At 39.4% G+C, this 20,168-nt stretch overlaps 3 protein-coding genes across 6 annotated transcripts; all 3 read right to left on the bottom strand.

The window, feature by feature from the left end:
• Positions 1-1,918: 1,918 nt before the first annotated feature.
• On the bottom strand, positions 1,919-18,451 carry LOC137078888 (uncharacterized). Of its 4 annotated transcripts, none has more exons than XM_067446685.1 (9): positions 17,226-18,451; positions 6,762-7,651; positions 6,581-6,671; positions 6,377-6,493; positions 6,203-6,278; positions 5,840-6,097; positions 5,519-5,690; positions 3,748-3,896; positions 1,919-3,641 (listed from the first exon to the last, which is right to left on the bottom strand). In XM_067446685.1, the coding sequence occupies exons 4-9, from the start codon at positions 6,437-6,439 to the stop codon at positions 3,403-3,405; spliced, it is 957 nt and encodes a 318-aa protein (XP_067302786.1). In that variant the 5' UTR covers positions 6,440-6,493; positions 6,581-6,671; positions 6,762-7,651; positions 17,226-18,451; the 3' UTR covers positions 1,919-3,402. The 4 variants fall into 4 exon arrangements, with proteins under 4 accessions (XP_067302786.1, XP_067302783.1, XP_067302784.1 ...); XM_067446682.1 differs by having other exon boundaries at positions 6,377-7,060; positions 7,213-7,339; positions 7,432-7,651; XM_067446683.1 differs by having other exon boundaries at positions 6,581-7,651.
• Positions 7,936-10,711, bottom strand: LOC137078890 (structural maintenance of chromosomes protein 5-like). The gene is made up of 7 exons (XM_067446686.1): positions 10,136-10,711; positions 10,000-10,050; positions 9,857-9,901; positions 9,713-9,777; positions 9,375-9,444; positions 9,051-9,125; positions 7,936-8,959 (listed from the first exon to the last, which is right to left on the bottom strand). Exons 1-7 carry the CDS (start codon positions 10,175-10,177, stop codon positions 8,666-8,668), a joined length of 642 nt encoding a protein of 213 aa, XP_067302787.1. The 5' UTR covers positions 10,178-10,711; the 3' UTR covers positions 7,936-8,665.
• LOC137079514 (uncharacterized) lies at positions 11,410-16,258 on the bottom strand. Its single transcript, XM_067447466.1, has 9 exons — positions 14,747-16,258; positions 14,487-14,626; positions 13,475-13,679; positions 13,270-13,374; positions 12,986-13,176; positions 12,675-12,816; positions 11,809-12,450; positions 11,601-11,663; positions 11,410-11,525 (listed from the first exon to the last, which is right to left on the bottom strand). Exons 1-9 carry the CDS (start codon positions 16,173-16,175, stop codon positions 11,410-11,412), a joined length of 3,033 nt encoding a protein of 1,010 aa, XP_067303567.1. The 5' UTR covers positions 16,176-16,258.
• Positions 18,452-20,168: the final 1,717 nt, after the last annotated feature.

The raw sequence follows: 20,168 nt of genomic DNA, 5'->3' as shown, positions 1-20,168 counted from the left end.
TGAAAATAGCACTATTTGGCATGTTTCACTGCGTCATCAGAAATAAAACACACACAATTACCCAATATGCTTACAAAATCTTTTAATGTTTTAATAAAGGTTGTCGAATCTCAAAAAATGTTCATTAACTCAATTTCAGTTTCAATTAACTCAAAATTTTAAGGCAACCAGGTAACTTTTTTTGTAAATAATTTTTTACAGTGCACAAACTCACAGTAATAACAGGCGGACATCAGTAGTCAAGAAATAACAGCAGTATCACAGGCAAGGTGTAAATCTTAGTCATACCAGGCAAGGGACAGGGCAGGTAGCAAACAGTCAAATAACCATATGGCGGCACAAGTTTGCATTAATTTACACTGAATCAAAACCTTTTCAGCATCGCCTTTGATACTAGGAGCTGAGGATAGAGCCTCTCAGCGTGACAGTGTTTTTCAGTCAAGATGAGCAGAGGATCACCAATTCCCCCAATGCTGCGGCGAAAAAATAGTGGATAAGTGTCAAGGCTGGAAAACCATACTGGATGCCTGTGACCTCAAGCCCTTAGACGGCACTGCATCACATACAGGAATGCTACTGTAATGGAAAATTGGGCTCAGGAATACTTCCAGAAAATATCGTCGTGAACACAATCCACCGTGCCCTACGCCATTGCCAGCTAAATCTCTATAGGTAAAAAAGAGACATATCTAAACATGATCCAGAAGCACAGGAATTGCCATGTCATCCAGACTAAAGAGGACAAGTTATGTTATCAGCGCTCAGTTCAGAATCCTGCATCTCTGATGGTATGGGGTTACATGAGTGTGTGTGGCATGGGTAACATAATGGCTGTGTAGAAGAAGGATCCGGGTACTGAAATGGCCAGTATGAAGTCCATATCTTTCACCCATAGAAATAAAGAGGAAGATGCAACAAAGAAGACCTAAGACAGTTGAAAAACTAGAAGCATGTATTGGACAAGAATTAACATTTCTATTCCTAAACTTGAGCAACTTGTCTCCTCAGTCCCCAGATGTTTGCAAACAGTTATAAAAATAAGAGGGGAGGCCACACAGTGGTAAACATGGACTTGTTTCAACTTTTCTGAGATGTGTTGATGCCATGAAACTTAAAATCAACTTTTTTCCCTTAAAATTATAAATTTTCTCAGTTTAAACATTTGCTATGTCATCAATGTCTGAATAAAATATTGAAATTTTAAACTTCCACATCATTGCATTTGTACAGTTGTAACGTCTACCAGAGGGCTTCGGCATCTGCCCAGGTGAAAAACAGAAGAAAACAGGACGCAAGAAGAAAGACACGGGTCAAATGAACTGGTAGTCCCAAGAGTCTTTATAAGAGTTCGCACAAAAGTATACACTCTTCCCATACATGTAAAAGAGTGAGGGGGGGAAATAGAAAGAAAACACTCTGAAAAACGTTACAAATCAGAGGGGAAAAGTAACATCATTAAGCTGAAACATCAGTCAGCCGTAGAGCAGTCATCTCTCTCGTCACACTTACACCTCTAAATGCGTGCACGCTCACATAAGAACAGCGTGCACCATAGAAGACGCTATCTTAAAGGCGTAGCAACATTAACATCACAAACAGTATTCAACATACTTTGGGTGGACGTTACACAGTGTCCCAACTTTTTTGGAATCATGTTTGTAATGTTCAAGTATATGTTGGAGTACTTTGGCCCTCCGCTAGGCGTCGGGGTCCTGATCACTCTGTTGGGGTTTATTCTGAAATAACAACCGGCTGGGTGTACATTATCCATTACTTAAAGCCCATCTTTCAAGTTGAAGATAACTGTGAATGAACGTGTAGATAAATAGTATAGGAACTCGACTTGCGTGAAGAAATTAATCATAAATGTGCATTAAAACGTAAATTTAAAACGTTTTAAAATAAATTGTGAGTAAAATTACTTCCGTTGTGAAAAACGCTCTGATCGGAAGTGACGCAACAGCCGGTAAACATCGTCTCTTCGTAATGGAGTCAGACAGTGAAGAGGGTGCAGTTGGGATAACTGTCAACTCTTACGATGGGCCATTGCCGTATAATTACGAACCGCCTAGGCGAGAGAGGGGTCAGGGAGAGTTAAGGGGAAGGGTAAATGGACAGAGGAGAGAGATAGAGTTGTGGTGTGAGGAGAATCGGTTGATAATTGGGCAGGTGCCTTGGTGAGTGACCGCAGGGTATAGCTAATTGTGGCTAACGTTGTCTCCATGTTTATCACATTACAGTATCTTTAATAAATCATATTTAGCAATTTTGCTGTTGACTTTGTTGTTTTTCAAGAATCCATGTAGATTGTCACCATGCCAGCAACATGTGTCTTAAAATAATTAATTTAGATCCCAGATTTTAAATGAATGTTGTATGATGCTATAGCTATGTAAGCTATAGCTTACATCTGTGACCAGCTAGTCTGGGTAGGGATAGAAATTCTGTGCATTTCTACAACAACATAGTTTATCGTGAAGTTTTGTAGAAATTGCTATCTGATGTTTAATCAGTAACTGCGTTTAGACCTAGGTGTCCGCATGTTCTGAACAACATAACCGGACAGCTGAAATTCCTAGCTTAGTCGGCTGTTATACTACTCACCTTAGTATTTCCGAAGGACACAATGTAAATGAGCTCACATGTACTGTGGAGTATGTGTATGAAATCAGTTAGTCTTTCGGCTAGGACGGGAATATGCTGTTCATGTAAATACAGTCATTGTAACAAGGATCTTTTATTGTCACGTGGAGGGATACTGGTTGTAAGGCATGCAGATAAATGCATCTAATTGACAGCCTATACTATACAGGGGGTGTGTGTATAGTATAGGCTGTCAATTAGATGTTAGAATAGAATTAGAATACAGTGCATATTTACCCAAGTTTTAGGAAGTAAGTAGTCTACATGTCGTTTCTTACAAGGTCTTACACCAACCACTTGAGCTACAAGCAGGGAAGGAGAGTGAGTTTATCTTAGCACATTTGTTTAACAGGTGCTTGTGTGGTAGATGTGAGGCTATGCCATCAGCAGTGGAGAGTGTGTGCTGTAGGGAGGTCGACGCCTATTGGGCCCTTGTCCAAAACCTAAATCCCCCAGAAGACATTACCTGCCTCACACTCCATCCAGGGTTTGAAGCATCCTGTCTGAATCCTTTTGTGCTGCAGATAGCATACATGAACTTCAGACAGGAGCATGGCCCTCTTCAAGCCAGCAGACCAGAGTAGGTTTTGAGCAAAAATTATTTCACACTGCAATTCAAAGAAACAGCTTTTCTACACCAAAATATTAAATCCTGTTAAGCAGGTTTTTAAACTGAGTGGTTTCCATATACTTACTATTAAAAAAAAGCTTTGGTGTTGTGTAGTACAGTAGAATATCAGCCAACAGGACATGCAATATTTACCATTGGAATTGTTTACTATGAAAACATGGTATGATCAAAATGTAATAATGTCCCAATCTACACCACAGGCAGTTCCGATACACAGCATACAGGCAGGTTGTCCGCTGGGCGTACGGAATACGGGCGTACGGGGGGGGCGGTGCAGCAGATGACAAGACGGCACTGCTTTCTTGTAGGGCCTGTGGTGACTTGCAGTATTCCTCTACCAGAGAGACCATAAGTTTTGTTGCGTATACTTGAGGAGAGAAATGTTTGGAAAACATTTAGTTACATGGTTGACTCACATAAAAAAGATGGATTCATACAAAAAAAATATTGAAAAACTAAGTGAAACTACTAACCGTAAGATGGTTTCTCCTTGATGGGGTGGACTACCCAGGCACCCTTCCGAAACCGTGGGTAGCGAACAGCGTAGCGTCCCTCACCCTCACTAGTTCGCGCTACATCTCTGTTGCCATTACTATTAAAATGTAGGGCTGCCAAGAGAAGTCTGTACGAGATAAGTAGATAGAACATTAGGTCTCCAAAGCTAACCCAATGCAGTGAAATGCAACAGAAATATGACAATCTTTTCAGTTCAAATGGGTCTAAAACAATGACTCATCTTTGCAATTATTATTTTGCAAACAATATGTAATGCTGTTATCAATCTATAACATTTTGGTCTGCTATACAAGACTGCATTAGTTTTGAGTAGGGGTGTAACGATACGCGTATTCGTATTGAACCGTTCGGTACGAGGCTTTCGGTTCGGTACGCGGTACGCATTATGTACCGAACGGTTCTCGGACTAATTAATTAGACTTGGAAAAATAAAAAAGTGTGTGAAATATAATGACATGCGTTCAACAATAACCAAAACGACATAACAGGCAATGCCCCTGACACCGCCGAAGTGAAAAAAACAAACAAACACCAAATATGTTTTAGGCTGCTCAGTCAGGTGCTCGCTTAATCAGTAGGCTCGCGCTGAATGCTCGTGGCAAAATGGCTATTGCGTTTAACAAACCAGAAATAAAGATCCTCCAATAACCAACACCAACAGGTCTGGTGTTTGGGTGAACTTTGGATTCTTTGTAAGCTATGATGGTGTTGGCAAGAGTGATGGATAAAAAAACAACGGTATGTCGCATTTGCTACATGATGGTAGGCTACAGCAGTGGGAATAATTAATGCCATGTCAACTCATTTACGCCGACAACAAGACGATAAAAAGGAGAAACAGCCACAAACTATCCCCGCAGCATTAAGACAGACATTTCCAACTCATTCAAATGGCAAAAGACATCACCGCGGCGAGTGGCCCATTTATAGCCGCGGATATGAGACCTTGCGCCCGTCTGCAGTGCGTATAGTCTATGCGGTGCGTATTTTTTCCGTACCCATGTTAACGGTTGCGGACTACAACGCAGCATATTTGAAAGCACAACAGGGTGTGCGGCTGCTGCACCGCATACGCAGCGCAAAACGCACCGCAGACGGAGTTTTAAGAACGTGCTTAAAGTAATTGAGCCCCGTTATGTTCCTTCACGAGCCCATTTGAGCCAGTAATTCTTGCTTTGTCCCAAAAAACAAAAGCACAAACAGAGAACCAATTGGCCAAAGCAACAGCGTTTGCTCTGACAACAGACGGCTGGATGTCAAGGTTTACACAAAGCTACAACGGCACATTACTTTACCGATGAATGAGAACTGAACAGCCACGTTCTTCAGACACGCCAAAGGGATGACAGAAGCAGTAGTGTGTGAAAAAGGTGTGGAGAGAGCTAATGTAAAGAGCTAATGTCTTATTCCTGTAACTACATAGAAGATGGGTAAAGTATAACTCCATCATTGTTCAATGTAAAAAAAAAAAAAATCATACTTTGTTAGTTTTAATAAAAAAAATAATTAAAAAGGTAATTTATCTGCCAATTTTTTATTTTTGCTGTATCTAAAACATACCGAACCGTACCGAACCGAACCGTGACACCAGTGTATCGTATCGAACCGAACCGTGAACTTTGTGAACCGTTACACCCCTAGTTTTGAGCCATATTCATTCTGTCATCATTTCCTGAAAAAAAAAAAACTAATTTTATTAGTATCAATACTTTTAAGTGATAACACTACCTGCTGTACATCCCAAGAAAAGAAAAGCCAGTGTGTTTGGGAGTAAAGTGCAGAATGAGGGAATGGTAGGCCTCCAGGTAGAATGTCTGATGCTGAGGTGACAATTGTCGAATATCCTTTACCAGTGCTTTCCTGGCAGCTACACTCTCCAGTTTAGCGGCTGCTGGTGATCCTGAATAAAACATATTCTGTCATATAATCTCTCGCATTTTATGACACAAGTAATTATTAGTACACGTGGGGTTACAAAAATTTACAAGCAGTGAAAAAGTTTAGCCTCAAAACATTTGACATCTTTTAACATAGGCTATTATGTTGTACCTGGTTCTAGCCACTCCTTGTTTCTCGCCTCTCCTTCCAACGGTGGATGTGAGCACTTGTTAAATGCAGGAGTGCTGTGTTCATGTATGTCCTGTACATGATTTATCATACTCTGCCATTTTGCCTGCATCTCATCTGGATCTCCTGTAGGGGTGGATGCTGCAGTCCAGTAGAGATGGTTGATGATGGCTGGACTCCACAGCTTCAGATCCTCACAGTCCCTCTCTTTTGCAGCAGCATCCAGTGCTTTCTGTACACCTGTTCCAGAGCAGACAAACAGAGCAGAGCAAATTAATTATTAGGAAAGTGAATTTAACTACAAACAAGTCTGTTATATAGAACTACCAACATCACAATACATACTTTTCCCAATATGCCAGACATCAAAGAAATGCCTTGTTCCTTTTGAACACATTTTCTCACGTACCCACTTGCCCACCTAAAACACAAATTGATTTTATAGAATTTAGAATTTATTTTGAGTGATACTGTGCCTGTCAATGCTGTTCAGCTTTAGATCTCTCCTAGCATCATTACCTGCCGATTTCTGTCTGTTATCAGAGCAGACACTTGCATGTCTTGGTCCATCAGGAACTGCATACTCCGCTTTAGACCCTCTAGCTCACACCAAGAGCTGCTTGGGACTTCTGAGCTCTGTAAAACCAACTGATTATTACTGAACAGTAACAGTAATATCAGTAACAAAATCAGACACAAGATTTATGTGTGACATCAACTTACTTGGACAAGCTGAACATCCAAAACTTTGTTAATTCGATCCTCAATCAAGGAGTAGCTACCATATTTGGCACAGTGTCCAGGAGAATCTGATCTAAGAACATCAAAAACAGTTACATTTATAGGTTAATGTAAAAACACATTGACCTGTTCTACATCATTGACGTGAGCTGGACCATTCTACCTGCAGTCACCAGACAAGATCAATCCACCCCCAGTCTCCTTCAACTCTCTGATGATCCCCCTCTGCTCATCCCTCCAGGCCTGCACGATGGTAGGGATAGTGTAATAGCGCTGATGGCGGAAAAAAGTGCCAGGACTTATGCACTACAGTCCAAACAGCTTTAGCATCCTGATTGTCTGAGTAGCCATGCAACCTGAGAAGTGGATGGCACCACTGAGTAAAAGGTTGCAGGCAGGCTTGTTTCGATGCACCTTTTCTTGGTTTTGCCAGTAACGCTCATAACTACAAGTTCCGCAGGCCTGAAAGATGATACAAGATTCAATACTCAAGCAGCTTTAAGATGAGCCAGTAAAAAATCTGTATAGTTAAGACACATATAATTAATATACATACTGCACATTCACAGACTATAATTCAGCTCCGCATAGACAGTTGACAAATAAGACATTACCTGCTTGACTTTTATGAAAGTTCCTTCTGGGTGCATTATTTGTCCCTGGGTTTTCCCACAGCATGCAGGGCAAACCGTGAACAAGGACATCAACTGCCTCTGGCAAACGATGAACTTGTCAACAGCACTGAAAACAAGAAAAGGAAAACACACATTAATTCTGAGTATGACATTTTTTGATACACAATCAGAAACAGTTTCCATTAATAAAGTTTTTACTTTGGGTCACTGAGAGATTCCAGCTCTTCTGGTTCCTCCTCAGAGGCCTCGCTCAACATCTCTTCCCCTGGACTCCTTGACATCTCCCCAGAATGGTTGATATCAGAAAATGACCAATTATCATCACTTTGTTCAGGACTGGCCAGTGGAGTTGATCTGCGATGCTCAAACCTTTCAGTTTGAGTCCCCACATCCACCATCTGAGGCTTTACCTGAACACCTTAGATGAAAGAGATTAATCTTAATAATTGTTCACAATTGTTCATTCATTGGTAACACAACATGGACTATCTAATGCAACCCAGTAAAAAATATATATTTTTTAACATTATGGAGTTCTTCATTTTTAATGTTTACTGTCTGAACAGTGGAAATGAAAAAATAGTAACCATGGAGATCATGAACATTTTTGACATAATCCTTATTTGTGATTGTATATGGCATGTATGGTGAATGCTAGATATAAGCTAAATACCCAATAATATCTGTCTGCAGAGCCACAGTTTTACCCCAGCCACGGTTTTGACCCGCGCATGCGCAGTTTCACAACAGCGGTTTTGACCCGCGCATGCGTAGTTTCACTACAGCGATTTTGTTTTGACCCGCGCATGCGCAGTTTCACAACAGCGGTTTTGACCCGCGCATGCGTAGTTTCACTACAGCGGTTTTGACCCGCGCATGCGCAGTTTCACAACAGTAGTTTCATGCTGATACATTTGATTTTTAAATCTTAGTTCTGTCTTAAAACGATCTATTGATTATTGTTGCTCATGCTATTATTTTTTTTGCATCTGCTGTTGCTGAAGGCCTTTAGGCTCCTTTACTGAAATAAAACAATGAACACTTAAATCTTTTATGTTTTTTCTCCAAAAACGAACATCCTGGTATAATAAACACACATTGTATTTCAAAGCTTGGTATAAAAAAAGTCTAACTTTAGAATAGACATTTAAAAGGTTTTTAGAATTTTATAATTATTAGTCTAACATCAAGATAACTAATTCCTTAAGTTGATTAATTTTGGCTGGGGTAAATGCATAAACTTGAACACACATAAAACTTACTTTTAACCAGGCTGAAAGTGTGAGCATATTATCAATTTGTTGGAGACAAAAACAAGAATACAATTTTATTTACAATTTACATTTTAAACATTTTATTATTGTACCATTACAATTGATCACTAACTATAAAATTAAACAAGTGCAATAAAAAAAAAAAAAAAAAAAAAAAATTAAATTTCAGGGTTATAAAAGGATGACACTCTAGCATTTTTCTTGTCCCTAACCTCTGACATGAATAAGTGCATGTCCTCTTTGTTTTTGAATGTGAAATAAAATGGGGCCCTTATTTCATCATCCTCATCCAGAAGTTCCTCACAATGTGAACACAGTCGAGCAAGGGCATTCAGAGCATCTTCCTCCTCCATGCAGACAATACGTGGTGGCAAGTATTTGCTCTTCAACAGCTGGTGATTTTCCTTTAACCATTCAACACCTTCTCTGATGTTGCTCATCACATTCTCGTTCTTTATGAAAAATATTCCAAAATTAACAATTTTAGTTTCAGCAAATTAAAACTTTGAGTAAAAATATACACTACAGAACTCTACAGCATACCTCAAGATTCTGTGGTGGTGTGACCCCCTCCAGTGCTCCTATGTCATGCTCAATTTCCGCAGTTCCATTTCTTTGCTGTAGAATAGCACAATGTGATGTACTGTATTTCAATTGTCCACAAGACTACAATCATGTCAAAAAAATGTATCATTTAAAGAAGTGTATTATTTTATGCATATGCCATGCAGACCCAAATGTACTTCGATTTCACACGAGAGAAGTCAAGAATTTGTATCAACACTTTGCAGGAAAACATCAATGTGTGTATATATATATATATATATATATATGCGTGTTTTTTTTTTTTGTCTTACAAAAGCTTACCTGACGGTCAGTGAGACAGGACACAATCGCCATGGCCTCCTCAGCCCAGTGTGCAAACTGCCTTCCATGTCTGACAAAACACAAAAAGATACTACAATGAGAACATGAAGTTATGCAGAATGCAGCATGTGATGGTCAAGTGGTCAGGGTTCTGGGCTTCCAAATGGAACACCGTAAGGTTGTGAGTTCAATCCCAGAGGCTGTCACCAATCCAAACGGCACTTACCCCAAGTTGCTTCAGGGGGGACTGTCCCTGTAGTTAGTTCACTACAGGGTCACAGTCTCTTTGGATAGCAGTGTCTGCTAAATGACAAATAATAATAATTCGGATATCCTACCCTCCAAGAGCAAAATTCTCCATGAGGAGTAGGCACCACCACCTCCTGATGACTGGAATGTCATGCTGAGAAACAAGAAATACTTAAATGAATACTATGAATAACAGTAACAATAATAATGTAATGTGGATAAATAGGACTTACAGCAGTGAAATCCACAGGCTCATTCAATACGATGTGCAGGGCATACTGAAACGTATTCATTTTTGCAATATTATTATTAATATTATTGTTAGTTTTTCTATAGAACAGATTGGATACAGCCTAATAAAATTCTGGTAACTTACCATAATCATGAATACCCCACAGGATGCCATATCGAGTTGATGGGGGATATGCTGAAATGCAAAGAAAAGCAAAAGCAAAGAAATCAACTAGGACGTTACGGCGTGTTATGAAAATACAATGATACAATACCCTTACCTTGTTTTTCATTACGATCCAACGGCCTGGTGCTATTGTCATAGCAAATTTGCTGCAACATCAATGTATATATATTTTTTTAAACATCTGAATAATTTGTCTTACAACACTGCTGAACTGATTGCAGTGAAGACTATTTAATAACTTATTCTTGAGACCAACTGAACACATGCAAAGTACACTGAACAGCAAGCAAAAAGTATGGAGTACTGTGCAAGTTTTTGGCACTTTAGTTGTTCCACAAACATTTGTTTTAGATGGTTTAATACATATATTTTTACAAGTGCCTAAAACGTCTGTGTACTTACCATATTGTAGAGAACAGCAACCAATAAGCCAAACAAGCAAACCAAGAACATTTGAACAGTGGAACAGGGAATGTTGAACGGCTGAACTCAAGCCAAATTTATAATGGGTATGTAAAACCTGAACCACGCCACATATGAGCCATCACCGTAGCCATGAAGGTTTTTGGAGCAAAGAAAGTGCATCACTCTCTCTTTTGGCTTCAAGACCTGAGAAATACATCGTCTACAGGCGTGTAATATTCCATTTGATGACATTTCCTTAGCCTCAAAAGTAAAATGTTTCCCTGATAATTTTGTTTTTAATAATTCCATGATAAGTTAGTTGTACAGTGCAGTAGACTGACGGAAATTAAAAGTTGTGATTTTCTTTGATCCCAAAAGTCGGCGTGTTCCTTTAAAGCATCAAAGTGAATTTGAAACAAAAATAAATTAAAAAGAAAGTGATCACTTACTGGAAGAGACAGATTTGGATCTGCTTTCAAAGGGGGCATCCAGGTTGCTATAACATAGGCATCAATGGCATGTACATCCTTTCCCTGACAATGAATCAATTCAATACTTATTAGAACTGAAACAATACGTAACATGCTAAATGTCTTCAGCGAGTGTAATCATCAATATCCATATACCTGATGTATTCCAATTTCGCTTATCATTTGGAAACAGCAATTGGCAATCTGTAAAATTGTTTCGATTAAGAGGCAATTATGTTCAAAATGTATGTGTAGCATTTCTTATGTGGCAGTAAATTGAACTTACTGTTGCCTCGACTTGTTGATGTAGACCCAATGACAAGAAGTCAGAGCGTTTCAGTGTGGTTGTGCCAACGTCTACTATTGGCTCATCTGGAGTCCTCTTTGTGTCCAGGACATAATCAAGCTTGAAACGATGTTCAGATATTCTCAAATATTATTTATCAATGAAAAAAAATCTACAATTTATTTTGGTGGTATATTTTATAAACATTCATACCAGTGCCTTCTGACCAGCATGTAAAGTGAAGTTCCATGATGCATTTGTAGTACAGATGTTATCCAGGGATGTCAGGCTTCGACATTCATCACCACATACCGGAAATGTTTCTGGTATACAGAAAACCAGATTAAGCACATGATCCAGGACTTTACAGGCTAACATCCATCCAATGTCACTCTCACCAACTGAAATTGGCATCTGTGTAGGGTGTACTTCAGTAGGAATCTCAGTGGAAACTGCAGTTCCTAAAATAACAATTATAGCAGATTAATTTCTAATATAATTAATCTTAAAACAAATGATCTGCTGCAAGTCAAAGATATACATTTATTGAAGATATTGCCATAACAGCCTGCTATTTCACTGGCAAACATGGAACAGTTTGCTCACCCATCACAGCTTGGCCGTGGATGTTCATTGACACCTCTACTCCAAAAGTCTTCTGGATTCTCTCCAACCTTGCATTGTTTTTTTGTGTATTCATGTGGTGAACAATGTTCCTCATCAAGAATACATGGGTAGATGGTTGGCTCATGTTCAGGAAGTAGTTATTTTTTTTAAGTTTTGCAAAAAACTGCTCTGCCACTTGGCTATTTACTTTCCCAGCCAGCTGTGGGACCAAGGAAATTTTACGCAGAAGATCCCTGTCATCTTTGGTATTCGCCTCATGGAACTTGTCATACAAGCAATAATGCTCTGCTGAGCCAGTCACTGGATGACCTCCCCTGTCCGGGACTATTTTGGAGCTTTCCAGCCAAGGTAATGATACCTTCACCTTTCCTTGTTTTGCCAGAGCTATTCTTTCTGCAGAAGGTGCCAGTAAGCGTCCTTCAAAGGGGCTAAAGGGCACCTTTTCAGGTTCCCTCAAGTTAGTGTGGGTGGCCAGTCCACGTGCAAAGTCATATATAGCCACATTCGGCATGTGCCTCCATGACAGAAGGATATCGGCAAAGTCACGTGGACTCTCAGAACGAATGTTGTGCTTTATGCTATACACAATCCCACATGGGCACAGGACGACTGCCCATCCTCCTGAGAAAATATGTGTTAATGCCACAAATAACAAGGGTTAGAAAAAAGAAATGGCTATTAACACATTATGTATGTAAATAGGTTTTACATGGCAAATCCTTTCCATTTCTACCAGGTTAAACCTCAAACAAGTAAATGTATGTGTTTGTACAATTTTTTAAATAGCATAACAAAGTATGCACGTTTCACCAACACTTTATATTTCAATGCAAAAATGGGATTACCTGAGGCAGCCCAAATTTTTTGAAATATTTTGTCGTAAGCATGTCTTGATTTCATCTCACGGGAAATTCTGAGAAGAATATCATTACGGGAACCTGTGGCATCTAAGCCACACTCTCTACACAGCTTTCGTAAAACTCCCACCTAGTCAACAATGTAAGACAACGAACAACATGTCAATATAAAGCAGTCCCAATAGGAAGAGATTAGGTTAGTTAAGAGTAATATAGATTTACTTCAAAATGCAGTTAGGCATCTATCCAGAAGTGCATCTATGTTTTGAGTAAGCATTGTTGATTCAATACAGACATACCTTTTGTTTAGAAAGCTCATCTGTTAGGCGGTCCTCTGTGACTGTGATCTCTTGCACTTCAGCTGCAGATTTTGGGGCATGTATTTTGGCAAACTCTGTATTGAGTACAATGTCTGACCTTGTGCGTGGACCGATCCATGGAGCCCAAAAGTTATAACTTGGTGGGACCAAAAATGGGTTCTCTTTTGAACCTTTACAAAATTCCAGAAAGTTATTTGTTAATACATCTTAGTCTATTATGCAAATGGTATTGGTATCATACGGTGTACTTAAGCTTTAATTACTTTTTACAAATCCACGACCAATCATCTCCATGGCCAAAGCATTCCAAAACATGTCACAATCCACTTCCCCATTGTAACTCTCAGGAGGATCTTCCAGATCACTTACTTCAGTAGTAAAGAAGAGAAACATAAAAACGATTTTCAATATTAATTTACGAAAAACTGACAACAGTTATATCAGTACATTAAGCAGAAACATACTTACTTGACAAATGGAAGGCACCTTTTTTGTGCAAATCCATTATGACCACAGCAGGGTGATCCCCACAGGTCACACAGGAATAGTTGTAGTCATGATCTGTGAGGGCCTCAAAGTGCAGATACGCATGGAGCACTGCATCCTTTGAGGGGAACTTTACTCCTGTGGTAAGCTGAAGGTAATCTACTGCTCTGCTGACTGCTGTATGTACCTGGATGGGGAAAAAAAATCACAATATATGTATTAGGGATGGCAAACGATTAATCTCGATATATAAAAGTTGGTTTACATAAGATTATATATATGGTAAATGGACTGCATTTATATAGCGCTTTCAACAGACCCTATGGCCATCCAAAGCGCTTTACATATCGCCTCACATTCACCCATTCATACACCGACGGCGATGTCAGCCATGTAAGGCACCATCCAGCTCGTCGGGAGCAGCTGGGGTTAGGTGTCTTGCTCATGGACACCTCGACACTTGGTCAGGTGGAACCGGGGATCGAACCACCAACCTCCTGGTTTGTAGACAATCTACATGAACCACTGAGCCACTGCCGCCCCATATAATCTTATGTAAACTTATGTAAACCATATATATATATATATATATATGTGTGTGTGTGTGTATATAAAAAAAACTACATAAAATTATATATGCAAAGTATTTATTGATGGGGGCTGAATACAAATGCACGCCACACTTTTCAGATATTTGGAAAAATGTTTGGACACCATTTATCATTTTCCTTTCACTTCACAATTATGTGCCACTTTGTGTTGGTCTATCATATAAAATTCCAATAATATAAATTTTTGTTTGTGGTTGCAACGTGTCAAAATGTGTAAAAGTTCAGACGTATGTATATGTATCAATATTTTATATATAAATGCTGTTTTGCCGCTCTTTGATGTAAAATGAATTTAGGCTAATTTGGGCTCCCTATATAGTTTACACTTTAAGCAACTTTAGGTTATAACTTTTAGTTATAATTTAGATATCCAAAGACATTACCTGAAGTAGGTTTCTCAATGAGACACACAAGGGCAGGTCTAGCAATATCCGGTCACTGAAATTGTGCACACCGTCTTTCCACTCTTGGTAACGGTAACACAAGGCACAGACTGGGCAACGTTTGCAGTAAGTGGACACATCTAGTGATTGGATGATTCAACAGGAGATACAATAACGTTAACTGAGCAATATGTTTACATATTAGGCACATTTGTCAGAGCATGACATTGTAAAAGCTGCTGGATAGAATTGTAACCTACCTTCAATAATGCCAAAGCTGGTGAGGATTCTCGCTTTGTCAGTGATGAGGATCGGTTCACTGAGAGGCACATTCCCTGGACACCTCTGGCATATCATTTCCTCTGGAACCAGTTGTTTTGGGTACTGGAGTTCTTTTGATGGGAGGCGTAAATGATCAGGCAGCACAGCAGGAAGCTTCTTGTCTTTTAGTATGTATTTCACCATACTGCTCAGGCCATCACCTTTTGGTGGATACAATGGACTGGTCACTCCCTCCTCTGTCCCGCCCAGACATTCATGCTTGTCTGTTTTACCAACTGAATCCACCGCTTCTTCTGTGCTTCTGACTGTCCTAAACAATTCAGGCTGCTCTTGGAAAAAATGCCACTTGGCCACATAAATATGTGGACAGGAACGTTTTGTTTTTGAACATGGACAATGCCACGAGTTTAATTTGGTGTTGTACACCACCATAACTCGTCTAAGAACACTGTAATAGGACACTGTGGGCTCAAATACAGATACTATTTTCTTGATTTGAGGAAATCCAAAATTTAGGCACACAGATAAAGGGACATTGTTCTCTCTGGATAGGCTTTGCCGGGCAAGGCAATTCTTCCTGGTTTCTTCAGTAAACCATTTGGTTTGCACCATCTTTGCCAGTGAATCCTCCCGTAGTGTGTCAAGCTTAGCTGTGTTGGTACAGTAAGTGACTGACCTCAGATGTACACATCTATATGCTTTAATGCCACTCCTCCATGCCAAATCCATGTTTCCTTGACATTCTTGTGACTCACAGGTCACACGATGATTTTCACCCCATGTTTTATTCTGGACATGAAGAGGGACACTGTGACCAAGGAAAGTCTTTTGGACAGAATATATACCATTAACCTCATCAATACACTCACTCCTGAGGTGGCGTTTGGAATTCACGTCCAAAACCTGGTTGGTGTGCTTACGGTCAATGTGCTTTCTAATGTTACGTTTATTCATAACCACATTGCACATAGGACACCTTTCCCGGACAACTGGTCTCACATGGACTCTTGTGGCTGCATGAATGCCATGGTCAGCTGACTCTGCACTGGGTTCTGAGGTTGACTCTGCACTGGGTGGACAAGGCACTGTGCTGGCAGAACATGGCTCTGAAAGTGGCACTGAGGTTGACTCTGCACTGGGTGGACAAGGCACTGTGCTGGCAGAACATGGCTCTGAAAGTGGCACTGAGGTTGACTCTGCACTGGGTGGACAAGGCACTGTGCTGGCAGAACATGGCTCTGAAAGTGGCACTGAGGTTGACTGCTTAGTCTGGCACACAGTTAAATGTTTTTTAAAGTCTTCCTTACGCAGCAGCATAGACTGACAGTACATGCAGTGGTAATGGAGTTGTGATCTACAGCCTAAGCCACACCGGTGAATAGTGTATCCTGTAACATAAGAAAACATACTCAATGAAATGTTGGGTCTGTGTTCTGGTCAAATGTGTACGATTTACAATTTTTCATTTAATCTGATTGTCATAAGGTTCCATGCTTTTTGTTCACACAATGACATATGAACACACAACATACATTTGTATTACAAAACAGTTTGTGATAAGGAGCACAATATGTTTTATACGAGTATTTGTTTAAGTCAAAATGGTCCATATATTATGTTTTTTTCTTAAAAAAAAGAAAAAAAAAAGCCATACAAAATAAACAGAAGTTCAAAACTTGTGCTGTTCACAATAATTTAAGTTGCTAAAAATATACATCACATTTGATGATAGTATATGATTTATAAATTGTTATAGTCAAAATAATCCATCATGTTTTACTCAAAAACTAGTATTTTTTAGTACATTTACGCGCCATAAATAACTAAGTTCAACTTGTTCATAAAAACATACATTGATATATAAAAAAGATCTATCACAACATTAGGTGATAATAAACGTATTATTACGAATTTATAATCTGCTATAAAGGGGCAGTCATTTTGGACAGGGAACACAAAACTAGTTAACGTTACCATGAAATGAACACAACGGGGGTAACGTTACAAAATAATATCTGTTAAGGATGACAAGACATTGTACAGGCTACGTTACTTAACTTAGTTATAGCTACTTATCGATAACTATTTCACGCAGAATACATTAGCATTAGCTTTCTAAAGTTCTAACAGTTGGCTAACTTAAAGTTAGCGTCACTTACCTTCGTGTTGGACTGCCCGGTTAAAATGTGATTTAAGATGGCGCTTGAGGTGATTTTCTCCAGATGGTTTATAATGTTTAATCGAGCAAAACGGACAGTGGAATTGGTCGCAGCAATATGAGCATTTAGAATAATTCGGGAAATTATTCCCCTCCAGTACCGTAACATGCATCTTCTCGAAGAAATGTAAGACTCTCGCGACGCAATGCGCATGCGCGGTCAGAACTGCTGTGGTAAAACTGTGGTTGGGGTAAAACTGTGGCTCTGCGGCTCTGCAGTCAGACCCTTCTCTAAATACCCAATGAACGATGTAAACATCTTATGTTGCACTGTGAAGCACGATGGACCACTTCTGGCTCAGGGTCCATTGTAAAGATGTCTCCAACTCCATCATCTTCAGGATCTGAAGCGGCAGTTGCACCGCCCCCGTCTTTGCTGGCAGCACTCTCTCCCAAAATCTGAAAACAGACCGAAATCACAACTTTGAACTTAAAAAAAAAATGTAGTCCTTTCATGAAAATCCCCCATTTATGCATTATTTAAAAGACTGCTAATCTTTTCAAAATCTTTTCAAAGCATTCCCTCGCATGTGCCTTGTTGATACCAGCTTCGATTAGTTAAAGAAATCAAAGAATTACTTGGATGCGTTTTGGAGACGGTGAAAAGTGCGCGCGCGCTCTGCTCATTCTTTCAGTTAAAGGCCATCTTTCAAGTTAATTTTATAACTTAATTTATACCGAATATTGTAAAAAATCTATTTGGCGGGCACTAAAACAAGTTAAATGCAGGAAAATTCATGCGTGAATTTAACCGAGTAGTAATATGCGAATGCGACCACGTAACATTTAAATTAAAAAAAATAATAATTTTCTGGAACCCTGTCTAAATAGCTCAATAAAATAAGTGTCAGGAGGCTCATGTGCAGCCTCACTGGGTGTAACAAGAGTAAGCTTACGGCAGCTAGGCGGGCTTTCGTGCCATGCCAAGACTAATCCATTATAACGTCAAGAAAAATACATTTGCAGAAATTACATGCAGAGCTACATTTGGATGCAACAATTTGTATATGGTATTATAAGACTTACTGCGCAAAACTCCCTTTTTCGACGCGCAGATTCTCTCCTAGTACTAACATTAACGTTAGACTCTTCACTCCCGCCAGATTTTGCAGGTGGACTTGCATGCACCGATGGCACAGCTCTATTTGCCAGCCTAACCCGCTCTTTTCGTCGAAATCCCATGCGAAATTCCATTAGATCTCCTTGGTTGTAGCTGTCCGGTGTGAAGTGTTTTTCATATACCACCGTGTGTCTTGTCAACGAGGAGGCAGCGAAATTGCTTCTCTTTGCCTGGACAAAACGTATCCAAGCACGGAAATCTTTGTGTTTCTTGCTTGGAAATCGGTGGACCCGATGGCCAGACAAGTTGGAGTTGTTGCATCCAAAACAAACACAACAATTCACCATTGTGAAAAATTAAACCTACTTCGATAACGACAATCTCTGTTTCCACCTCTCAGACTACGTAAACCTACACTGAGAGCCAGGGCTGCAGCAGCGCCTGTTTGCCTGTTCTTACGTCATATGACGCGTTCTCTGGGAAAAGGTGGGTTTTCGGAGCGTAGCTTAGAACAGGCACTTTTTTTCTTAATTTCTGCCCGTGGGTGTTGTAAAACATATGTAATCTTATGTATGTCTTTTTTAAATTTACATTTTCATACAATATTCGGTATAAATTAAGTTATAAAATTAACTTAAAAGATGGCCTTTAAGCTTTGCGAGGATAAGGATATGCTGAATCTCTCTTTACTTAAATTAGCTCAAAATTACTGTCAGGTGTAAGTAATTACCAAACTATGCATCATTAAAAAGATCTAAGACTAAAGTTTTAATTTGTTACCTCTGTTTTATTATCAAAGTCTTATAGTGACCGTAATGTGTTAATATGTGCCAGGAATTATGATTATGAAAACCAGCGTCAGTACCTTTTGATTGTAATATGTGCGTAATTTGCTCCCATTAAAAAAAAAAACTCCTCTGTGTTCGTCATGTAGACTCGCGACAAAACCACATCCCTCAGGGCTTTTAATTCAAATGTGTGCAGATGTGGAGAAATATTGAAAGATTCTCATATGTTGGCAAGCTGGCCTAGAATGATTTGAAACAATATGTTTAATTGTTCTCTGATATCTACATAGAGGGTATTTGGCTTATAGGGCAAAAATTGTCCAGATACAGTTTTACAGGTCCATTTACAACCCTATAAAATTTCCCTAGGATGTAATGCTCAGCTCAGCACAGCAGTGCAGCTCTTCAGTGAAGCGGCTCGTGAGTCCTGACAGAACACAGACTGACTGAATGACACTTTAAGCAGAACATATCAAATGGCGATTGATAAAAATGCAGCTTACTTGTTTATTTGGTGTGTTCAGATCATCTGCGCACGAGAAAGAGCTCACGTGTTTGCGGTTGCCAGATTTCAGTAATTAAACAAACAGAGATTTTCTTTGAAAAAAAAAAAAAACTGTATACTATCCGGTGTATAAACAAGGAAGCTGCATTTCAGCAATCTCCATTTGCGATGTTCTGCTTAAAGTATCATTCAGTCTACATTTTAGACTCGTCTTTTTTCGTCAACGACATTGCATGTTTATATAACGTTAGTCACAATGTTGGCTACGCAGTGACTGTGATGTACTCTGATCAAGCATGCGAAAACTAGGCAATGCAGTCTCTCTAAGAAACTTTCAATTTAATCAGAAATTGTTAGTTAAACAGCTAGTCAATAAGTGGATAAATCACTACTTACTGCATACTTGCAGGAATACAGTTGCCCTTTTCTTCAATTTAAGACGCTAAGCGAAGAAATGCTTGAAATGGGCCAAACAAATGAACGATTTTGAAATAAATTGTTGTGGTATCCGATAATAATAAACCTCAACCATGACTGTTGACATACAGTCCTCACATCTCCTGCACAGCCTGAACATGATGTGTGTCATGAGAGCCTTTTTTGCTATCCTCAAGTGTCGTTTGATGATTCGGCGTCGTCAGTTCCGCCTGACGAAGTGCGCATCAGCCGTTAGAGTGTGCATTGATCCGCACTTCGAAATCGGACAGAAAATAGTAAACCATCTGGGTATCTTTGGAATACTCTTTTCAGCATACTATGATTTGGGACATACTAATTCTGTTTTTGAATTCAATTTAGTATGGAAAATATGCGAACTGGGACGCAGGGC

This window comes from Pseudorasbora parva, chromosome 6, assembly GCF_024679245.1.
Source record: "Pseudorasbora parva isolate DD20220531a chromosome 6, ASM2467924v1, whole genome shotgun sequence".
NCBI lineage: Eukaryota > Metazoa > Chordata > Actinopteri > Cypriniformes > Gobionidae > Pseudorasbora > Pseudorasbora parva.
This window is presented reverse-complemented; position numbering and strand designations above follow the sequence as displayed.